The sequence below is a fragment of the Procambarus clarkii genome, chromosome 66 (assembly GCF_040958095.1).
Source record: "Procambarus clarkii isolate CNS0578487 chromosome 66, FALCON_Pclarkii_2.0, whole genome shotgun sequence".
In the NCBI taxonomy this organism is placed as follows: domain Eukaryota; kingdom Metazoa; phylum Arthropoda; class Malacostraca; order Decapoda; family Cambaridae; genus Procambarus; species Procambarus clarkii.
In genome coordinates this window covers 25390747-25411795 of record NC_091215.1, presented here as the reverse complement: position 1 = coordinate 25411795, position 21049 = coordinate 25390747, and the positions used below count along the sequence as shown (strand labels likewise).

Below are 21049 nucleotides of genomic sequence, written 5' to 3'. Positions count from 1 at the left end.
ACACAGGACGTTCGAGATGTAGGAGTATGGAGGACTCCCTCGAAAGGAACTCTTGAGCAGGCAATCTTCCATGTGATGAGAGAGACCCTCCTGCAATTTGAAGGACTAGCATATCGGCAAACCAAAGGTGCAGCGATAGGAACATCCAGTAATGTGGAACTCGCTGAAATCTTTGTGCATGTTGTGTTCGAGAGGACAAGATCCCACAGGGAGGATGAACCGGCAGTATATTTCCATTACACAGATAACATCTTCGAAATAATAGAGGACGGGTTTCCCCCACCTAGAAGGTTTCTTTTCATGGCCAAATACAGTTCATGAAAGCTGGAAGTTTACCCTTGAACACAGTGACTCCACGATAAATATCCCAGATACAAGTGTATGTAGACCAGCTAACCAGGGATCTGCATACGAAGGCAGATCGTATAAACTGACTATCCTTCACATGTATCTGAAATGTGACTCGAGCCACCCACTAGCCTTGAAGAAATCACTACCCCCTACTCACTTGGATTTAAACTCAAGCGGATTAACAACAAAGAAAAGATGCTATATCTTCAGCTTGATGACCTATGGTATATGTTCAGGAACAGAGACTACCCAGAGACAATAATACATGCAGCCTAGGAGAAACTCAGAGAAAAAACAAAGGCGGAGCTACTCAGACCTAGAACACAACAAGTGGAAGACAAGAGATAGATCCTCCCAACCCTTTTCTTCCCCGGCCTTGCAGCACAGCTTAAAATAAAACTCCAGGAAGTATGGACTTGGATGAGGGAAATGTACAGTGAACATCCCTCCTGGGTAAAATTCCCACAAAACCCTCACATGATTGCCTGGAGGTGAGGCAAGTCTATAAAGGACCATCTTGTTAGAGCAAGTGTGCAGGCAGATAATGTTCAGTTCAACCCCAGTTCAACTGAATTCGGGTAGAAGACCAGCCCCAGGTTACACGCCAAAGCAACAAAACCTAGAGACACTAACCTAATCTGACACAGGTTTGGAGTGCGACCTAGGTTCAGACAGAGTATGCGGAGTGGTTAGGAGGGGCCTACAAGTACAAACCACGTTATTGTGACTTCATCTGCATACTATTATATTCATTCTAACTACAGGTTACATAATACTTTATTACAAATCATTTTGGTCACCCAAAATGTTCTCGAACATTGTAAACTGTAGTAATTTAGGTTATCTTATAACTGGTGACAGTGATAGAGTAGTGACAGGAACAGTGTTGCAAATGTTAATTCTACATAGGTAGTCGAGTAATTGGTTACATTGTCAGCAGAATATTGCACATAAATAAATAACGAACAGAACAGAGCGATGGAAGCAAAGTTAGCAAACCATTTGTTAATACCATATTGTGAATAATATTAAATTATAACATGAAAATGTCACACTGTAGGATAATGCATTCAGCTGCCAAAGACTAACTGCTTATATTGAAAGTCATTACAGTAGTTATAAGTTATGTACACAATGTGAAAACAACAATAGATGCAAGATAAATGGCATGCATCACCTGTATATACCAAGTGAACATTGTAAACAAATAAATTATAAACAGAAACAAGACACAAACACAATGTTGAGTTCAGTAATGACTGGCCTGTACATGTTGAGTACATGCTGAAGAAAATGACTGGCCTGTACATGTTGAGTACATGATGAAGAAAATGACTGGCCTGTACATGTTGAGTACATGAAGAAAATGACTGGCCTGTACATGTTGAGTACATGCTGAAGAAAATGACTGGCCTGTACATGTTGAGTACATGCTGAAGAAAATGACTGGCATGTACATGTTGAGTACATGCTGAAGAAAATGTCTGGCATGTACATGTTGAGTACATGCTGAAGAAAATGTCTGGCATGTACACGTTGAGTACATGCTGAAGAAAATGTCTGGCATGTACATGTTGAGTACATGCTGAAGAAAATGTCTGGCATGTACACGTTGAGTACATGCTGAAGAAAATGTCTGGCATGTACATGTTGAGTACATGCTGAAGAAAACTTGCAAATTCAAGAACTATATCATAAATAGGGAGAAAGAAGCAAAACGTTATGCAGTTTGAAGATGGTACCAAAGTTCAACTTGAGTTCAAGTAAACATACAAGACATCACCACAATTAGTAAGAGGCATAACACAAAGGCAAAGACTGATACAAATTTGCAAATACATAGGGTACATGAAGTATGGCTACAAATGCAGCTATTATATGCCAAACCCAAAACTGTATCACATTCTCTAGGAATACGTTTACAATGATATCCACACCACACATCAGAAAATGAAGAAATGAAAATGTTTATGTCTGTCCTGAACCATTATCAAGTCGTGATAATGATCCAGGACTTGATAATGGTCCAGAACAGACCAAAACCTCATCATGTCTTCATTTTTTGATGTGTGGTTTGGATATCACTAGCTTCTGGATATCACTATATCTTCAGCCACATTATTGTGACTCATCATCTGCATACTATTACAATTGTTTGGATAATTATTTATTATTGGTACACAATGAAACTTTGTGGGGTGATCAGACAATCTGCACTGAAAATTCAAACAAAACAATATCCTCAAAGTTTCATATTTGACCATATTGAACATCTGACACGCATCTGAATAACTTAAGTTTTTCAGTGTTCATGCTAAATAGGCCAAAGTGTACATATGTATATTACACAATGGCCTATGGATAACAGAACATACAAAATAATCTATAATTGTTGGTGGGAGGGGAAAGAGCTGCAGAATTGATTATCTGTTGGCACCTGCAAGTTCTTAAGCAGTAGCATGAACTAGCAGGGGAAGTTGAAAGACTGAACAAGCATTAAATGACCTGACACACTGGCCATTTTTTTGGCTGAAGTAGAAATGGCATGACTAGGCTAGACCAGCATCACTGCCTGCAGCAGTCAGCGGGAGTATCAGGCTGTAGCACAAGGACCAGTCTCACAACACAGTTCCAGCCTGAAAAAACAGTTCAACCAGCACAGTGGTCAAACATAGACAAATGGCACACACTTAAAGGTGAAAGGCATCTTCAACTGAACAGAGAATGATTGAAGAACATAAATGTTCAAAAACAGTCACATCCTAGAAAGCTGCAAGCAGCAGAGGCTGGCACTGAATTGGTCAAAGATTTCATCATGACTTGACTGGCAGTGAAGATGAAGTAAACAGACCTCCAGGAGGCAACTGGTACTGACTTCTCAGACTTTGGCAAACAGGCAGGCATGCAAGTGAAACACTGTCTGCAAGTTGGCAACCCAACCCCCAACTAATTTATTCTAATTTTTAGGACCTCCTTTACTTGGAAAATAATTACAAATTTTACTCTCTAAAGTTATCAGTGAAAGCCATGAGGAGGGTTTGAACGTATGCTCTAGGTACTTTTAAGTATATACCTTAGACCACTACACCATGACCAGGTTAAAAGCAATGCAATCCCAGGTTGCAATGCTTTTGACCATTTTGTGGTTTAGTGGTCTAATGCATGTGCCTAGGAGTACCCAGCACGGAGGTTAGAATCATCCTCATGGCTCATACTTATTTTCTCACTGATACATCACATTAATGTGATTTCTTTGTCCATTTCAAGGGAAATGTTGGATCTGAACTCCTAGACTACAGCCAGAGTGCATGAGGCAATGCTTGAAACCCAAACTTGACTTCATTTGAAACTTCAGAACCCCTAGAGGATTCAGTCGAATCCCAGGTTGCACTGCTTTTGAACATGTCGTGGTGTAGTGGTCTGATGTATGTGCTTGTAAGTACAGAGAGCATAGGTTTGAATCATCCTCATTGACACATTACGTTAATGTGATTGCCTTGTACACATGAATTCAAAAGGAAAAATGCAGTATGTTCCATACAAGTGGAATATATATATATATTGACAGGAGAGGTGGTTATTACCCTATCAAGAGGCCTGAATAATCTATCTCCTGTATTCTCACTGGCTGACTGGGGCGGTATGTGTGGCATAAACTGGCATTTCTCTCTTGGATTTGGTGATGGCAGGACATACAGGTGTAAACCAATTGTTGATCAATGGATGAGGGGGTTTAATACGAGTTGGTACCCCCTTAGTTGGTAGGGGGGTACCAACGGATCACTTATACAGTATCTCTTGTTCATAAGGTAAACAATGCTAAATCAACCCATCCTAGTGGTAACACAGTTAGGTTCACTCTCTGCTGACAATTGGGAATCCTGGGTTCGAATACCAAGCGGGACAGAAGATAAGGTAATTATCAAAAGAAGGCACCAAATCAGGAAGGCTATGTAGCAACATCAAAGTGCGAAATAATCAGAGGGCACTAAATATCACCAAGAATGCCAATGCGAGAACAGAAACGCATAAGGCGAACGATATCAGAAGTATCCGATTCACCAAGAATTCTATCGAGGACAAGTAACCGCGAGGGACGGTCGGAGAGCAAGGCACACGCTTGTCCTGGAAGTCAGAACATTCAACAAGGATATGCACAACTGTAAGAGGGACAACACAATTTGGCCAATAAGGAGCAGGGCGGAGCTCCATTAAGTGACCGTGAGTTAAGCGAGTATGTCCAATCTGCAGCCTTGCCAAAGAGTTTCCCATCGCCAGTTACGGTGATAGGAAGAAGACCACGGGGACACTACGTTTGAGAGTACTCAGCTTGTTACCATCTACAGAGGACCAACAACCCTGCCAACGGGCAAGGATGGAGGAATGAATAACAGGATAAAAGTCAGAATAAAGAATACCTTTACGGGAGATGGGACAAGAACAGATAGCTTCCCTAGCGGCAGCATTCGCACGCTCATTGAAAGAAACACCAATATGGCTGGGAACCCAACAAAACTCTACTGATTTAAATTTACTAGAAATAAGAAACAGTCAATGTTGAATCTTGATGACCACCAGATGGACAGGATTAAAGGACCCCAGAGCCATGAGGGCACTATGAGAGTCAACTAGAACCACAAAGGAGGAATGACAATGAGAAAGCAAGAGACGGAGAGCATAAAGTTCTGCTGTGAAGACACTAGCCTCCGAAGGGAGGCAACACATATAAGTGCGGTCAGGAAAAACAACAGAGTAGCCCATACAGTCCGCAGACTTAGACCCATCGGTGAAGATGGAAATAGAGTGAGAGTGCAAAGAAAAGTGCTCAAGGAAATGGCGTTTCAGAACCGTAGGAGGGGTAAAAGCTTTAGTGATGAAAGTCAAGGACGTACAAAACTTTGGAAGGGGGACTCTCCACGGAGGAGGCGGGACAGAAATAATTGGGCATTCTCAATATCACAACACCTCTGTTCACCTAGCAGCAAATAGGTACCCAATAGTTAGGGAACTGTTGAGGGATTGCATCCCAAGGATTGTAAATAGTTCAACCTTGGGAGAACTCAATTTATGCCTAACATACATACATACATATACACAGGCTGCTTGTCCCTGACAAAAATGAATTATTAAGTAAATAAATACAAGAAACAGTTAATAATTGTGATAACAATGAAAGCAGTACTTACTAAATTTGACTAGAAAATTCAACCCACTTATACCATCTGTTTGTTCATGCTTTTATTTGAAGTGCAGACATCTCCAGTACATTAAGCATCCCACATTATTTTTAATGTTTAGCACCATTATAGCCCTAATTACTTTAGTCATTAACTAGTCTGTGTAGTGGTTTCCATCAAGGATAAAGAGAGTGCAATATATCATAACTATAATTTTGCAAAGGAGAAATGTGTGACTGCATAGGATTTTTTTTTTGTTTTGTTTTTAATAAAAAAGTTAAATATTATAAAAATTGTGCTGAATAACTAAGATTCCTAAAGTATCAAGTCCTAGAATAACAAGTAAGTAAGTAATTATCAAAGAGGCACCAAGCCAGGAAGGCTATGCAGCACCATCAACTAGAATAACAAGATTTAATATATTTTTTATAATTCTGCACTCTTGCAAATTACAGTATTTGATACAAAAATCAACATTATGAAGGCTGCTTATTTTCATCTAGAGGCCTTCTCAATTAATAATACCTGTAAATGGATGGCTTGCTAATCAACCCATTCTCTCACCAAATATGTCACATTTTTAACATAATCCATTAAAATGTGATTATTGGTGAAAGTGAATACTGTACACTATAATTTTGACATTTTCTATGCATTGGCCTCGATAGGTTATGTGGGTTGCTTGGGTTTATATGATTCTGGTTAGGCAAAACCGTTGCTTTTTTTCTTTTTTTCTGAAGTGGGAAATCAGGAGAATGAGCTGTACTAACAGTGTACTAACAATGATTCTCAGAAACTGCAGAAACAACTTAATCTTTTCTTAGTAAATGCAAAAAGTTATTTTTTTCTCTGTAGTTCTCAGATTATTATTCATTCTATATATATTGAAGGCCTCAAGATGTGATATGTATTAGTTAAACACTCTTCATAAAATTGTAGTTTTTACAATACAATATACAGTACTGAATATCTAAAATATATTGTGTATTTCACCTAATATTTTATGAGTTTTGGACATGTGATGAAGTATTACCAGCAACAACCACTTAAGGCTGTTGTCTTCCTTACTAAAGTAGAAATGGAATTACAGCTTTACGGCTTTTAGGGTAGTCTTCAAACTTCTTTATGTACCACCTGGAAAATAAAAATTAGCAATGAAGAATAACTCATAATATTGTAGTGTGACAAACAAAATTGCACAAAACACTCACAAATTTAACATGAAAATGGACAGCATTTTAGTCTGCACTGGAACAAGATGTCTGCCTACAGCAGACAAAAATATTTTCACTTTATTTTCTAATTTGAAGGAGTGTTAAGAAAACTTGTAATACTGTACCATACTGGAATGTAATTTAAATGCAAGTGGTGTGAGTGTCCACCTCTACTTTCTTCACATTAACCACTGAACTGCACCAACCAAATATTCTCAGTCGGTGGGAAACTGCGCTAACCGAGAAAACTCTGATTTTATCGTACCCATTCTAAATGTGTGCGCGGTTCGTTGTGTATGAAATGGACTCTTAGGACCTCCAATGAGAGGGAGCCATCTTGGAAAAAATTCTTGGACTGCCCTAGGGCTGCTGGCTGGATTAGTACTGAGTGAGCAACCATGGGTGATGCATGTGCCTCTGGCTCCCAAACACCTGTCCGACGCGGTGTTGAAAGATCGCGCGCTGTCGGTGAAATTCAAATCTTATTGTTTAAAGAACATAAGGGTCATAATATTGTTGAAGCTAGGCACAATAAGGACCTAACACAAAGGTCGGATACAAGTGATTCAGCACCTATGAGGACGACACAGCGAGCGTATTCAGTTGTAGCTCTGAGTGGCACCCTTGCCCACCTATGCCATCTCCATTTTATATAGATGATACATAGATGAATCGTTTTCTGCGTTCAGTGATGATGCATCTGATACAAGTAGCATAGATGAACAGTGTTAGCGGCTTCCATGGTTGTGTTTTCCATAGATATTTTCAAGAATAGCCGAATCTCTTTTTGACTGACAGACACTCTTCGAGGCTGGCTGAATCACTTCCTGTGTGGGACCTTACAAAGCGATCTTTTCAAGACTACCTTGCAAATTGATCTTTTCCTATAATCTTTTCAAGACTACCTTACACTTTACAAGCTTGGCTACATACCACCTACAAGTACTAAAGCCAAGGGTGTACGTGAGTGTGTTATTTGCAAGCACACAGAACGAAGAAACAGGAAGTGAAAATCTATATCTGTACCTGGTGCAACGAAAGTGAAGTCGCGCTGTGTACCATGGACTACTTAATTGATTATTACTCACTTCCGAAGTACTGAGTGTGTAATATAGTGTGTTACTGTGTAAATAGTGTGTGAAACTGTACATATTGTAATTTTAGTAAATTTTTAACAAGTAATACTGCAACAATAAACATTTATTGTGGACACATTACTGACTTAATGTATCACAGTTCCATGGAACATTATGAATGTTCTACTGTATACATATTGTAAAGGACACAAATATGCATCATATACGATAAAAAAATAAAACCACATTGGAAATACATAGAACAAATAATTGAAAATATATTTGTGGCATCACCCAGTATTTGAATGGCCCGCGCAACCGTGTCTAGGCGTGTCACGCACGAGCGTCCAGCCCCTGATGACATCACAGCACACCTTGTCCACGTCCCCCACAGCCAAAGTAAGTGGAATTTGGTAATTATTTTTACATAGATATGTTCAGGGAAGGGAATTTATCATTTTACAAGGAAAACAGAATTCTTGGGGAACACTTGATTTCATGCGCACAGGGGGAATTTCACAATAAACTTGGCGCATCACAGTGGTTAAAGCAATTTGACTTAATAATGCAACATTCACAAACTGCATTTACTTTAATTATTTTGTTTACTGTTACTTTGATAAAAAAGCATATCATTCTATTAAGGTCTTTATATTATTATTTAAAAGTTAATTAAATTATATTAAACAATATAAAATACAACTTTACAAACTACCAAGAACTAATAAAGACAAGTACCAGGTAGCAAAATACTTTTTTTTGTACAAAACTGAAAGCTGTCCAGCATATATATACACAAGAAAACAAACAAAATCTTGCCTATGGTGATCAAGTGCTCTCCTGGACAAGAAGAGCGTTGTGAAGACTGCATGTGCAACAGCAGGAAGGGAGAGACTGGCCAAAGCATACCCCCACATTTCCACAATCTCACCAAAATAGTTGGGGCATGAGATTTTCTCAAACAATCCTCCTGCAAAATACATAGAACAGCAATAGTGTGTTCCTAATATAAAGGCAGTGAGTGAGTGGGGTGAAGGGTGGTGGTGGGTTTTGTGTGGGTTTTTGTAGGCGTTGGTGGATGGTGGTGGGTTTTTGCCTGTGCATGTGCGTGCGCTCAGGCACAGGCACGTTTATGCATGATAAATTCTATTGTGGCCGTTTATGAATGACCAGATAAACTGGAATGTGAAGTAAGAAACATTGTGAAGCAAAGCCTATTAATCTGTATAATACTGATGAGCAAGGCTAGGACAAAAACCTGCAGGGGCCGAGACAAGGTGAAACAGAACATGGATGAAATCGTGAGAGATTGTGTTGTCTAGAAGTACCGAGGCCAAGAGATTGGTTCATTGCAGTACAAAGTAGCTCAAGTATGAATTAAATTCTAACACCCATTCAATTAACCATTTCCATTACATAACTATAGGTACGCATAAATACAATGATAGTAAACGAATTATGTTGAACATATGTGGATTAACCTTTTCTCTTCAAGCATACATTTTGCAAGCATTTGCCTCAAAAGGTTGATTTGGAACTAATTTCTGAAAAGGAACACCTATGTGTGTGCCTTAGGCCAGCACACAAGGGCTCCGAGATCCATCCATCAATTACGGAACTGGAACCAGGACCAGAATCATAGTACCTTGGCTGCGTGGCAGTGTTACCCTCTGAAGCGGCTTATTTGTGGGCCTGCATCTTGTGATATTGGCCAGTCGCTGTTGCTAGGGTTGCAATGTCTCCCATGCCTAGTTCAAAATGGCCCTCTGCTACTTACAACTTATAGGATGTTCAGCAAGGTTTGTTTGCTCCAGTGGTAACCCATAATGACTCCACCATTTCTGTGTCTTGGCTAGTCCACTCACTCGTGCATTGGCCATCCAGGCAGTGCCTTGTATTCCAGATGCGAACATTGCTGTTAGGCTAGTATTGGAAAACTAAACACTTACACACAGTATTTGACAGTACATTGGACATTGCCAAACTGGTGCCAAACATGAGTGAGGTGGGCTCTGTGTCTGGTCTCAAAGTGACCCAAGCTGTCACTTAGTGGTGGAGGAAAAGTTGTTGAAATTGCACAGCCTCTAGTTTCTATTTCTGCTTTGATGATTTGGCATGTTTTCCAAACATTTCTCAAAAAGCATTTTGGTGCATTGTAGCTACTTTTCATTACTTTTGGTGCAGTTTGCCAAGTCTTGTATTATTACCATCTAGTGGAAACACAAAGGAGTAGCAATACTGGCAGAAGCAGATGTTAAATCACAAGACCTCTCCCCTTACAGCAGTTCAGTAAATAGAGGTCAAATCCCCTTGCCCCCCACCTCGTCCATATATGGCAAGGGCCCTTGCCCCTGGTTTCTTATTAGTCTCGCAGGGACCTGATGTTCACTAATCTGTTCGACAATGTGTAGTACATAAGCTCAGGGTATCTACTGAAGAGTCAGCTCAGAATTAAAGCATTGGTTGTAATGAAATGCCTTGGTCTAGGTTCCACTTTGGAAGCTCACTTCAGCTTACATTCCTAGAATGAACAGAATACTTGTAAGGATTCTTGGGGACAATCTTGACACTGAGGAGAGGCACCATTTCAATCAGTCTTGTAACATTGAGGGCAATGTATCAGGAGAACTTGTATGAATCGGATATAAACTATCGAGATGAACAGCCTATAATTGAAATTAAATCACAAAATGCTCAACCCTCTTAATTTTTATAAACTGCTAATTGTCAAAACTCTCAGAATAACCTATTTCCCCACTAATCCAACTGCCACTAAGTGGCATCCTGAGCAGCCCAAAGGTTGGGGTCAGTAATCCCTCCCAAACTTAAACCTCAACATGCCCCTCAACATGGATAATGGAGACCGTGGCAAGAAATGTGAGCTACTGGTAATCATCGCTAGGTACTGAGGTGCACCCCCAGAAAGGAGCATACAACACTAACTCCCATTAAACCCAGAAGAGGCAAAGTTTAATTATCCCAGAAACTCTCAGGAAAGTTCATTCCCACCTCAAGTGCATAAATTCGATAAATGGGGGCGAATGTCAAATCCCACAATAAACCAGAGCAATCAACATGACATCACCATGTGAGAGGGTTGGCTCACCTTTGGCCCTTGGGTAGCTGGGTAGCTGGGCTGCTGGGCTGCTGGGCTGCCCAAGGGCCAGGTAGTTATGTAGTTAGCTCAATGGGGGGTTTACAGTTCATATGATAGTTTGGTAATTAACAATTTCAGAACTCCTTTCACAGGTAATATTTTTAGACTTTTCCATTTCTTGAGGTTGGTCTCTGATCTCCACAAGCTCTCCAGTTGTGAGGAGGAAACAAGTAATAATGGTGCTTGTCACCACAGCATGTCGAGATTGATCATTGGGAGCATGGCATCGTCACAGTTCTCCATCACATCTTGGGAATGTAAGCTGATATGAGCTATCAAGTCGGGTCGAATTTGAGAATAGGGTGAATCCCGGAAGAAATGTGGCTGGTTAGAAAAACATGATGGGAATAAAAGCTGTTAGCTTTATGCAGCCCTATAATAAGCTGTTAGAAGGTTGCATGAAGGAGCGGTGGTGGTGGTGCTGCCTGTTTTGAACGTTTACAAAATGATAGTGTGATATAAACATAATAAATCTCTAGTTATTACAGTAGAAATGAATAATCTGAGAAGCATTTGTGATGTAAGAATAGCAAAAGGTAATAAGGTAATAAGAATAGCATAGAGGTAATAGAGTAAGGTAATAAGGTCTTGGAGGTTGAGTGGAAATAAGTCAATATACCACAAAATTAATAAGAGCACGCAGATATAATTTAGGCAAGTTGAATGAAGAGATGACAATAAGCCTGTGAAGGAGAGTATTTGAGAGAAAAAGAGTAAGGTGGGCACACACATGGTGTGTGTGTGTGTAAAGCAACAGTGTGTGAACAATTTGCAGGTATTGATAAGGGATAAAGCTGGGTAAAAGCTGTTTGTTAGGTTGGACTGAATGTACAAATCCACTGAATGTATTTGTTTGCAATGTACAATTCATGAGGAGCTTTGCTCACACAGTTTTTATGAAGCAGTGGAGTGCTGCTGGATGACTGCTGCAGTGTGGTGGTGTTTCTTTATCTTTGATGCTATACACAATAAATGATATGATGAACAGATGAGCAATGTTTTAATTTAAAATATCTACAACTTTCATTATATTCAGCTTTTTTCTCTAGCTTTATGCCTCACTATTCCATGAAAATGGAAAACATGTAAATGATAATGAATGTGAATATATAATGCAATATAATAAATACTTATTGAAAACCAATTGTATTGGACAATACCAAGTCATAAATGTTTCTTATGCATCAAAGTTGCAATGACGGCCTGAAGTTAGGGAAAAATTTATATTGCTGTTCCAAAATCTCTCTTCTACTATATAATTATCTATTCAAACTAAAACCAATCATATCAAAATAATTCTGTACTATAGTAAAATTAAAGATAATATACTGCACAAACCTGTAGGTATTTTATAGCCTGTTTCATTCCCTTTTCTCAAGTTTCTTAATGCTGCATCTGCTCCAATGTTGGTCTTCATACCATAAATAAATAATACGAATCCTGAAAAAAAAGGGAATTGAACATAATGAAAACGCCCTTTTTTCTGATAAGAGCCCCGGTGGTTCCTTGAAGCTATCTTGCTCAGATAGCTCCCCATAACTGAGTCCCATCAGCTGCAGAAGTCATGTTGGCCTGCCAGGGACCAGAGCCAGAATCTGGGCCCCCTGCACAGAGGTGCAGAGTGCTGAGGACTATTATCATCACCCTCGCTGAGAAAGCATCCAGAAAATCAGTGAAGTTTTACAGACAACTGCAAGGATTATAGAAAATTAGGCATCAAAACGGCCAAATGACTGCAAACAATTCAGGTGGCTAAGAGCCCCAACCCACAGCCATTTCCAATGATCAGTCCAGAGCTGATAGACAACAAACCTGCAAGGGAGAGGAGAGTCAGGAAGCAACTGGGGTTCTAACAGAAAGAGGCATTTTATTACATTCAACCCAAGTTTCTGGAAGAAGCCCCCTTGATGACTCCCTGAAACTAAATCACCACAAAGGAAAAGGAAAACAAGAGACTTACTAGGGAGGAGGAGAGACTGCAGGAACTAGGATGAAAAGGAGACTGAGGGGCCAGCAAACCCTGCTCAATGCCACACAAGACTGACCAAGACCAAGGGCACTAATCAAATATCAGGTTGCCAGGAGCCCATCAGAACCCCAAAACCCTGAGCCCAAATAGAAACTCACAACATGATGAGTCACAGCCACTGCTGTATACAAACTCTACTTAGCTGTGGGTTAACTAGCCAATCAGCAGTCTAGTTATGATGACACTGCTGACAACCAGAAGAAAACGAGCTTTAGAACCTGGGGATCAAGGAAATAGGTCCAACATACAAGGCATCCACTGAAGCAGGACTGGTGGCATGCAGGCAGCAACGAAGTGCTAGTACTCTATACAACAAATGGTGCACCCGCTGCTATACAAAATGAGAAGCAATCACCAAGGGACCAATCCAAACTAACCTCAAGAGGAGAGTAAGAATATCTCCAAACCCCACAGCAAGAGGTGAGAACCAGCAAAAACACCTCTCTGGGAAAATATCAGCAAGCTGCCTGCATGGAGAGAATCCTCAGGAGGGACTCATTCACCATATAATCTTGAACTTCTAGTAAAATCAAAGCAACATGGTTTTGTTAAAAATAAATCTTGCCTTACAAACATACTCACATTTTTGAAAACAGTAACCAGCTACTCAAACATACTTCCAGTAGATATAGTATACATTAACTTCGCTAAAGCTTTTGATTACAAACCACATGAAAGACTGGCAAGGAAATTGCAAGAACATAGAATAAATGGTAGAATACTAGAAAAGATTAAATAATGGTTAAAACAAAGAAAACAAGGGGTCATTCTAAATGGAAATGAATCTGACTGGAGAAATTTGGCATGTGCTGTAACACTAGGTTCCATTTTTGGGCCAATCATTTTTGTCATTCACATTAATGACAGATAAGAATATTACAAATCACATCACCAAATTTGTAGATGACACTAAGATTTATGGTAAAGTAGGAACTGAAAAGGATATCAAGGCCTTACAAATGGTTGGAAAATTGGAGGATTATTTTTAATATCGACCAACAAGACTCCTGCAATTGATGTGACCCAGTAATGGGGAGCCATCTCAGTGAGATGGCTTCAGGAAGCCACAAGGGGCTCCCAGAAAGTTGTATTTTTCCAATAAACTGAAAATTATAACACGACAATAAAAGATTATATAATGCTGTACAATTTAAAGCTAGATTTGTATTGTGAAAATCACAGTTTCCAAGATAACTATGTTGCTTTCTTATGCAAGGTCTTGCTATTTCAATTATTTAAAAAACAAATGAATTTAGAAATGTAGACACAACAAGATCAACAAGGCAATGATCATTGCCACGGGTAAATATTCTAACCATGATGAGCCTGACAATTGATCACTGACAGCGCCTAACAGATGGTATCACTAGTTTAACACCTGTAGCTTTTGCTGGGCCCATCACCTGCTACATTTTAATTAAGTGGTGCTGCCTCTTCCTGTGGCAATAGTTCTGCTCGGGCCATTGCTTTGTTTCTATTTATGCGTCATGATTATGTTTATGCTACACACATTGTGTGCCCCCTGTGGACAGGGTTGCCTTCTCTGGAATTAGCTTGCATCTCCCTACACCCCCACTGGAAATATCTGCTCTGTGTTGTGGGGTTTCTCCTCTATGGAATGACTCCTCTCGAGTCACCTCACTTCCTCCAGTGCATGAGATGTTTTCTTCCATGTGTGGCCTGCTGATGGGGAAAGAGGCTATGGACTGTGTACAGTACTTGTGAATATTAAAGGACCTGCCTCCTGTGTACCCTAGGGGCTTTAAACTTTAACCAAAGGTGCACTTTGGTCTCAAAGTTATTTTTCATAATCTTTGGCTACATTCATTCTCCTTCCCTGAATGCTCTAGTCAACCTGCTTGCATCCCAACCAGATTGCCTTCTGACCTGCTTGCCTGTTGAGGTAGCTGCTTGCTGACTTTTATGCATATAAACTTGCCTGTCTGTGGGTTACCTGCATGCCTATCTGTCTGTGGGCTACCTGCATGTTTGTCAACTTGACTGCAAGCTACTGACTTACTTGCTTGCCAACCTACCTCCCTGCCTATGACTAGGAGCAAGAACACTTCACACAAATTGGCATTATAAACTGTCAATGTTTCACTCCCTTACAAACAGCTCCCACCAATCTTGCTCATGTCACTTCTCATCCATCCTATCTGCAAATCTTCTCCACCTTACTCTCGTCTCCTTGCCTCAAACAACCTTGAATACACTTTCCTCACTAGCCTAACATTACTGGTATGTTCCAACGGACCATGCCACCATGGCAAGCTCACCCCAATCTTAGCCCTAGACTCTTACACTACTTCTATATAAATAAAAATGGAAATGCTCATTTGTTCAAAATCGCTAATCTCCGAAAGTTCTTCACCGATTGCTTTGAAATTTTCACACAATGTTCCATTCGTATCCGAGCAGGTTTTTATATACATATTATATTGATGTCACATCTGTGCCGGAAAAATTTTTTTTTTTTTAAAAGTGTGTTTCTCATGTGAGAGAAATCTTTGAAACTTTTTTACCGATTGCTCTGAAATTTTGATGCGTCGTTGCATTCAAATAGGCGCGTGTTTTTATATACCTACTATATAAATGCCTTACCTGTGATCGGAGAAAACATGCTTTTTTTTTAAAAAGCATCGCCATCTGTTGAATGTAAGAGCAACACATGTTGTAATCTCCGAAAGTTCTTCACCGATTGCTTTGAAATTCTGACACAATGTTTCATTTGAATATGCGCGTCTTTTTATATACCTACTATATAGATGCATGGTAAAAACATGCGTTTTTTAAAAACAGCGCCATCTGTTGCACATAATAGCAACATGTACACTATACTAAATATGTCACGAATTCCATTTCAATGTTTCCGATTCCATTGATAAATTTTGTTTTCATAGATTTTTATTTATTTTATTTTTTATTGAATTATTCTGTGTGATATTGTGTTAGAACTGAGCTGTGTTGTTTACCATACCATTCATTTCGTAAGTATAAGTATAGATGCCATACCTGTTACAGGTAAAACTATGCATTTCTTGAAAAACAGTGCCATCAATTGCATGTAAGAGCAACACATATGCTATACTAAATATGTTACTATTCCATTTCAATGTTTCTGAATGCATTGATAAATTGATATTTCATAGATTTTGATTTATTTTCATTTTGATTTAATTATTTTGTCTGAATTGAACTGTGTTGTTTACCACACCGTTCATTTTGTGAGTATAGCTTAGTTTTTTACTTTTTCAAATGTTCAATTATTTTTTTAACTGTTTTTCTTATATTTCAGTGATGGGAACATCAGATCACTTGATGCTCCCAATTTTCTGACGGGATCATCAGACCATTTGGGAAGGCATCAGACGGGGAAGTGGGGAATGGTGGGGATGACGAGGGGACGGAAGTGAGAGATTGTGGGAAGGACGAGGGGACAAGAGAGGGGGTAATGGTGGGGAAGGACGAGGGGGACAGGGGAGTTTGGGATAGTGGGAACGAGGGGAGGACAAAGGGACAGGGGAGTGTGGCATTGTGGGAAGGAAGAGGGATAGTTGAGTGGGAAATGGTTGGGAGGACGAGGGGGACAGTGGAGTAGGGGAATGGTTGGGAGGCAGAGGAGACGGGTGTTGGGGGAATGGTGGGGAGGACTGGGGGACAGGGAAGGTTGCTGTGGCTCAGCAACGGACATGCGTTGCCGAGCCACAGCAACGCGTGGCCAGGTACTGCTAGTATCCTCATAAAATTGTATATGATTAGTTTTTACTTATTTGTCAATAGATACTGTACTCATATCAAAACTAGTTTTTCACACGCATACAGCCATACAATAGTGTTGGATAATATTTTTATTCTACAAACTATTTCATACAAAACTTACAATTAATTAGACATTACCCATGTAAAAATTTGGACAATATAGCCAGTCTTCATTTTTGTAGTGATAGAAGTTGACAAAGTATAGCCCATGAAGAATTCCATTATAGAGGCAGGTTAGAAATGCAAAGAAGAATGGTAGAAATGGAGTCGGCTTGCTGCTCTTCATCAAGAGAGGGAAGATGAAGGATCTGCAATAATACACATGCATTAGATATGAAATAATACAAATTGTAATAAAACACATGAATCACATACGATAAAATAATACAAATATGCAGCAAAAAATATGAGATTACTGTACAAATATGGAATACAACATGTACAGTACCTTAGGTAAGATAAAATAACACAAATATGCAATAAACCAATTGCATTAGGTATGATAACATAATATAGATATGCTAGCACTTAAATCTAGTACAGTACAGTTAAAAAAAAAAGAGCATGTTTTTATCAAATATTTATAATTCTTTATATAAGGCAAGTAATCTAAATTATAAGACATTCTTTCATGTTTGGGTATCTTAAGAGTCAAACCAGGCACACCTTTACTACAAATATTTATTCATCTTATATGAATAAATATTTGATCTTTATTCATCTTCCTTCTCTTGATGAAAATGGTCACATTTGTTAATATTTATTTCATCTATTCAGAATTTCGATTATTTTACATATTCAAACAGTATAGTATTTAGTTTTTTTGGAACAGTAAGCCTGTGTGTATATAGGCATGTATAAAGGTCCCCCTCCCCCCCCTCCCCCAAGGTCAAACTACTGACCCTCCCAAGGATACAACACCACAACAGTTGCCTAACTACCGGGTAAATATTTACTGCTAGGTGAACAAAGGCATTAGGTGAAAGGAATGTGCCCAACCATTTTTGCATATACTGTATGTTGAATACAGACCAAAAGGGCAATATATTATTTGGAGAGAAGTGTATGGGGAAGTGATGAATTTGAATGGGGTAACAGAGTACTGCACATTTACAGACAGTACAAAATAAGATGCAAGCTGGGCCCCAACATTGGAGCCCATTTCCAACATTGACGAATGTTATGTTACCTTTCCTTTTGTTTACCTTTCCAAGTGGACAGTGCTTGGGGTTCGTAGTCCTAAGGGTCTAGGTCTGATCCCCAATGGAGGTGGAAATAAATAGGCAGAGTTTATTACACCCTGATGGTCCTGTTCACCTAGCAGTAAACAGGTACCTAGAAGTTATGACAGCTGTTACAGGCTGCTTCCTGTGGATGTGTGTGTGTGTGAAAATTAAGATTAAGGACTTGCCCAAAACATATGCATGCTAGGAGCTGTACAAGAATGTAAGAACTCTTGTACAGTGGTACCTCGGAATGCGAGTGTCCCTGTATGCGAGTTTTTCGGAATACGAGCAGGATTTCCTCGAAAAATATGTCTCGGAACGCGAGGGTTACCTCGGGACACGAGTTTGTTGATACGCGTACAGGCCGACCCAGCTCTCATCATGGGTCCCAAGAAAGCCAGTGGTAAGGATAAAGGCCAGAAAGCCCATGTGAGGATGACAATAGAGGAGAAACAAGAGATCATTCGGAACCATGAGAACGGTACACGTGTTGAACTTTGTAGGCAGTACAACAAAGCCACATCAACAATATGCACTATACTTAAGAAGAAAAATGAGATTATGAGTGCTAAAGTGGCAAAAGGAGTCAGAACAATAACGAAACAAAGACCACAAATACTTGAAGAAGTGGAAAAGTTGTTATTAATTTGGATACATGACAAGGAGTTAAGGGGAGACAGTGTTTCGGAGGCCATTATTTGTGAGAAAGCCAGGGTTTGGACAGATTTGTGGTGAGGAAATCGAGCAGTGAGCCTTAACCAGGACCTAGTGGCACTCAGATAAAACGTCCCAGGGAGAGCACACCAGAAAGGTTTTCACTGCCTGATGTGATAATGGAAGGGGACTCTCCTTCCAAACAGTAACTCCTCTCCTCCTCCCCCCTCCTCACCATCTTCCATACGCCTACAGCATTCAACAGCAAGGTAAGTAATAACTTGAACATAGTTTTGTAGGTATATTTAGATGAATTAGGTATAAAAATTTAGTTTGATGTGGGGTTTTTGGGGTAGTCAGGAACGGATTAATTCATTTCCCTTTATTTCTTACGGGGAAATTAGCTTCGGAATACGAGGCGTCTCCAGGAACCAATTAAACTCTTAAACTGAGGTATGCCTGTACTGTATATATAAAATATAAAAAAGGGATTTCGAGGATCAACGTCCCTGCAGCCTAGTCTTTGCCCAGGCCTCCTGGTAAGGGTTTATTATTCAGTCAATTATCCAATTACAGTACTCTCTTTCTTAAAGAGCACTGTGCTTTATGTTTTGCCCTGCTTTCCAATACTACACAATGTTTATGCTATGTACAGTACACCAAAAACACAAATGGAAAGTTAGCCATAAACATAGCTTTTAGAGCTTTGAGGAGTCAACCTGTCCACTCAAATACTACACCTCATAACAGTATTACAGTAAATACAAATTTTACATTTATTTATTAAGCAGTCCCTGTGATGTAGTGGTCAAGACGCTCACCTGGCGTTTCACGAGTGCTTTGTCCTGGGTTCGTATCCTGGCCGGGGAGGATTTACTGGGTGCAAATCCATAACTGTAGCCTCTGTTGAACTCAACAGTAAAATGGGTACCTGGTTGTTAAATGATTTTTTGCAGGGTCATATTCTAGGGAATATTTGGATTAAGGACTTACCGAAATGCTACGCATACTAGTGGCTGTACAAGACTGTAAGAACTCTTATATATGTATAATAAATAAATAAAATAAATATAAAATATGCTATGATTCCCAACGGACAAAATACAGGGTATTATGAAAAGCAGCCGCTCACAAGCGGCCCAATTTTCTGTGTTGGTTGGTCAAGTTAGGTAAGGTGGGTGTATTGGGTTCGTGCATTTTAGTACCTTACATTTTGTCCGTTATGGCAATATGAAAAAAATGGGCTAGAGAGGTACACAATGATCACAACATACATGGGTATATTGCACATATAGCTCATTTTTTTAATTATTTAAATTGTACATATCATTAGATAAATTTGGCTGGGTTGTGCTATATAATAAGCTAAATTGATTATAAAATCTATTGGCAAATCTTAATTCATAATACATATTACTGTATATGTATAAAGAAATCCGTTTCACCAGAGAACATATATATATATACACTTTAATCATAACCTTAACACATATGCATTACCTTTGAAAGTAATGCATGATAAACATGCCTAAACACAGCTGGTTAACCAATCCCGCGTAAGCAGTCCGCCTGCCGAAGGCCACCAGCAGGACGGGCACGAAGAAGGCTGGAGACTCCTGCAGGGCCCAGGCCAGCTTGGCCGGGACACTCCAGCTGGAGGAGCTGGCGTACCTGCCGTAAGGAGCCTCAGGGGCCAGGAGCGTCAGTAACCCATATATCATCGTTCCATAACTCATGCGGGTAATGAGCTCCTCATCACTGCTGGCCAGGAACACTGGATACACGTAAGCTTCTATTATACCTTCAGGACTCATGAGGTATAGTTCACGCACTATTTTGTATGCAAGCACACCCTTACATATAATCCCTGTGGTGCAGTGGTAAGACACTCGACCCGCGCTAAGCAAGTGTTTTGGCCAGGGTTCTCTCCTATCTCAGGGATGCCAGAGCAGCCATGCCCGAATTGCTGAAAGTAGCGAGCTGACGGTCTAAAAGTAACGAATTTGTAATAATAGTAGCCCAATTTTTTGTTTAGTAACTGATACGGTTTTCAAAGTAATATATTTTAACACATAGAGTACACTAGACGATTTTAATAGTTATATTAATATTATCTCCGCGTCCTTCCACGTCTTCACGGTTGAAGATTATCAAGATCTTCTTTCTCTGCATCCACAACCCCGTTCTTGTATATTGCAGATTTATATTTAAGCATTGACAAGGGTGGTTAAAATGACGAGCAACAAGTTCCATTTTATTCAAAATATATTTTGATTCCTAACATTGATGTCAAAAGCTCAAATCCCATTCGATTTCTCAGTTTAGTTTTCACAGATGTTATTCTCGAAAATACCCGTTCAACGAGGACATTACTTATTGGTAAGTTGTATATTTTTTTTGCGA

General features: G+C 39.6%; 1 protein-coding gene across 1 annotated transcript; it reads right to left on the bottom strand.

Moving 5' to 3' along the window:
• Positions 1-1429: 1429 nt before the first annotated feature.
• LOC123769258 (3-oxo-5-alpha-steroid 4-dehydrogenase 1) lies at positions 1430-20816 on the bottom strand. Its single transcript, XM_045760336.2, has 5 exons — positions 20147-20816; positions 16905-17074; positions 12314-12415; positions 8638-8788; positions 1430-6662 (listed from the first exon to the last, which is right to left on the bottom strand). Exons 1-5 carry the CDS (start codon positions 20458-20460, stop codon positions 6596-6598), a joined length of 804 nt encoding a protein of 267 aa, XP_045616292.1. The 5' UTR covers positions 20461-20816; the 3' UTR covers positions 1430-6595.
• Positions 20817-21049: the final 233 nt, after the last annotated feature.

Coding starts and splice junctions, on each gene's coding strand:
- LOC123769258 (XM_045760336.2), bottom strand. CDS start 20,460: ATGAGTCCTGAAGGTATAATAGAAGCTTACGTGTATCCAGTGTTCCTG. Junction 17,075..20,146: donor ATCATGCATTACTTTCAAAG/GTAATGCATATG, acceptor GTATTATTGCAG/ATCCTTCATCTTCCCTCTCT. Junction 6,663..8,637: donor AGAGCACTTGATCACCATAG/GCAAGATTTTGT, acceptor TTTATTTTCCAG/GTGGTACATAAAGAAGTTTG.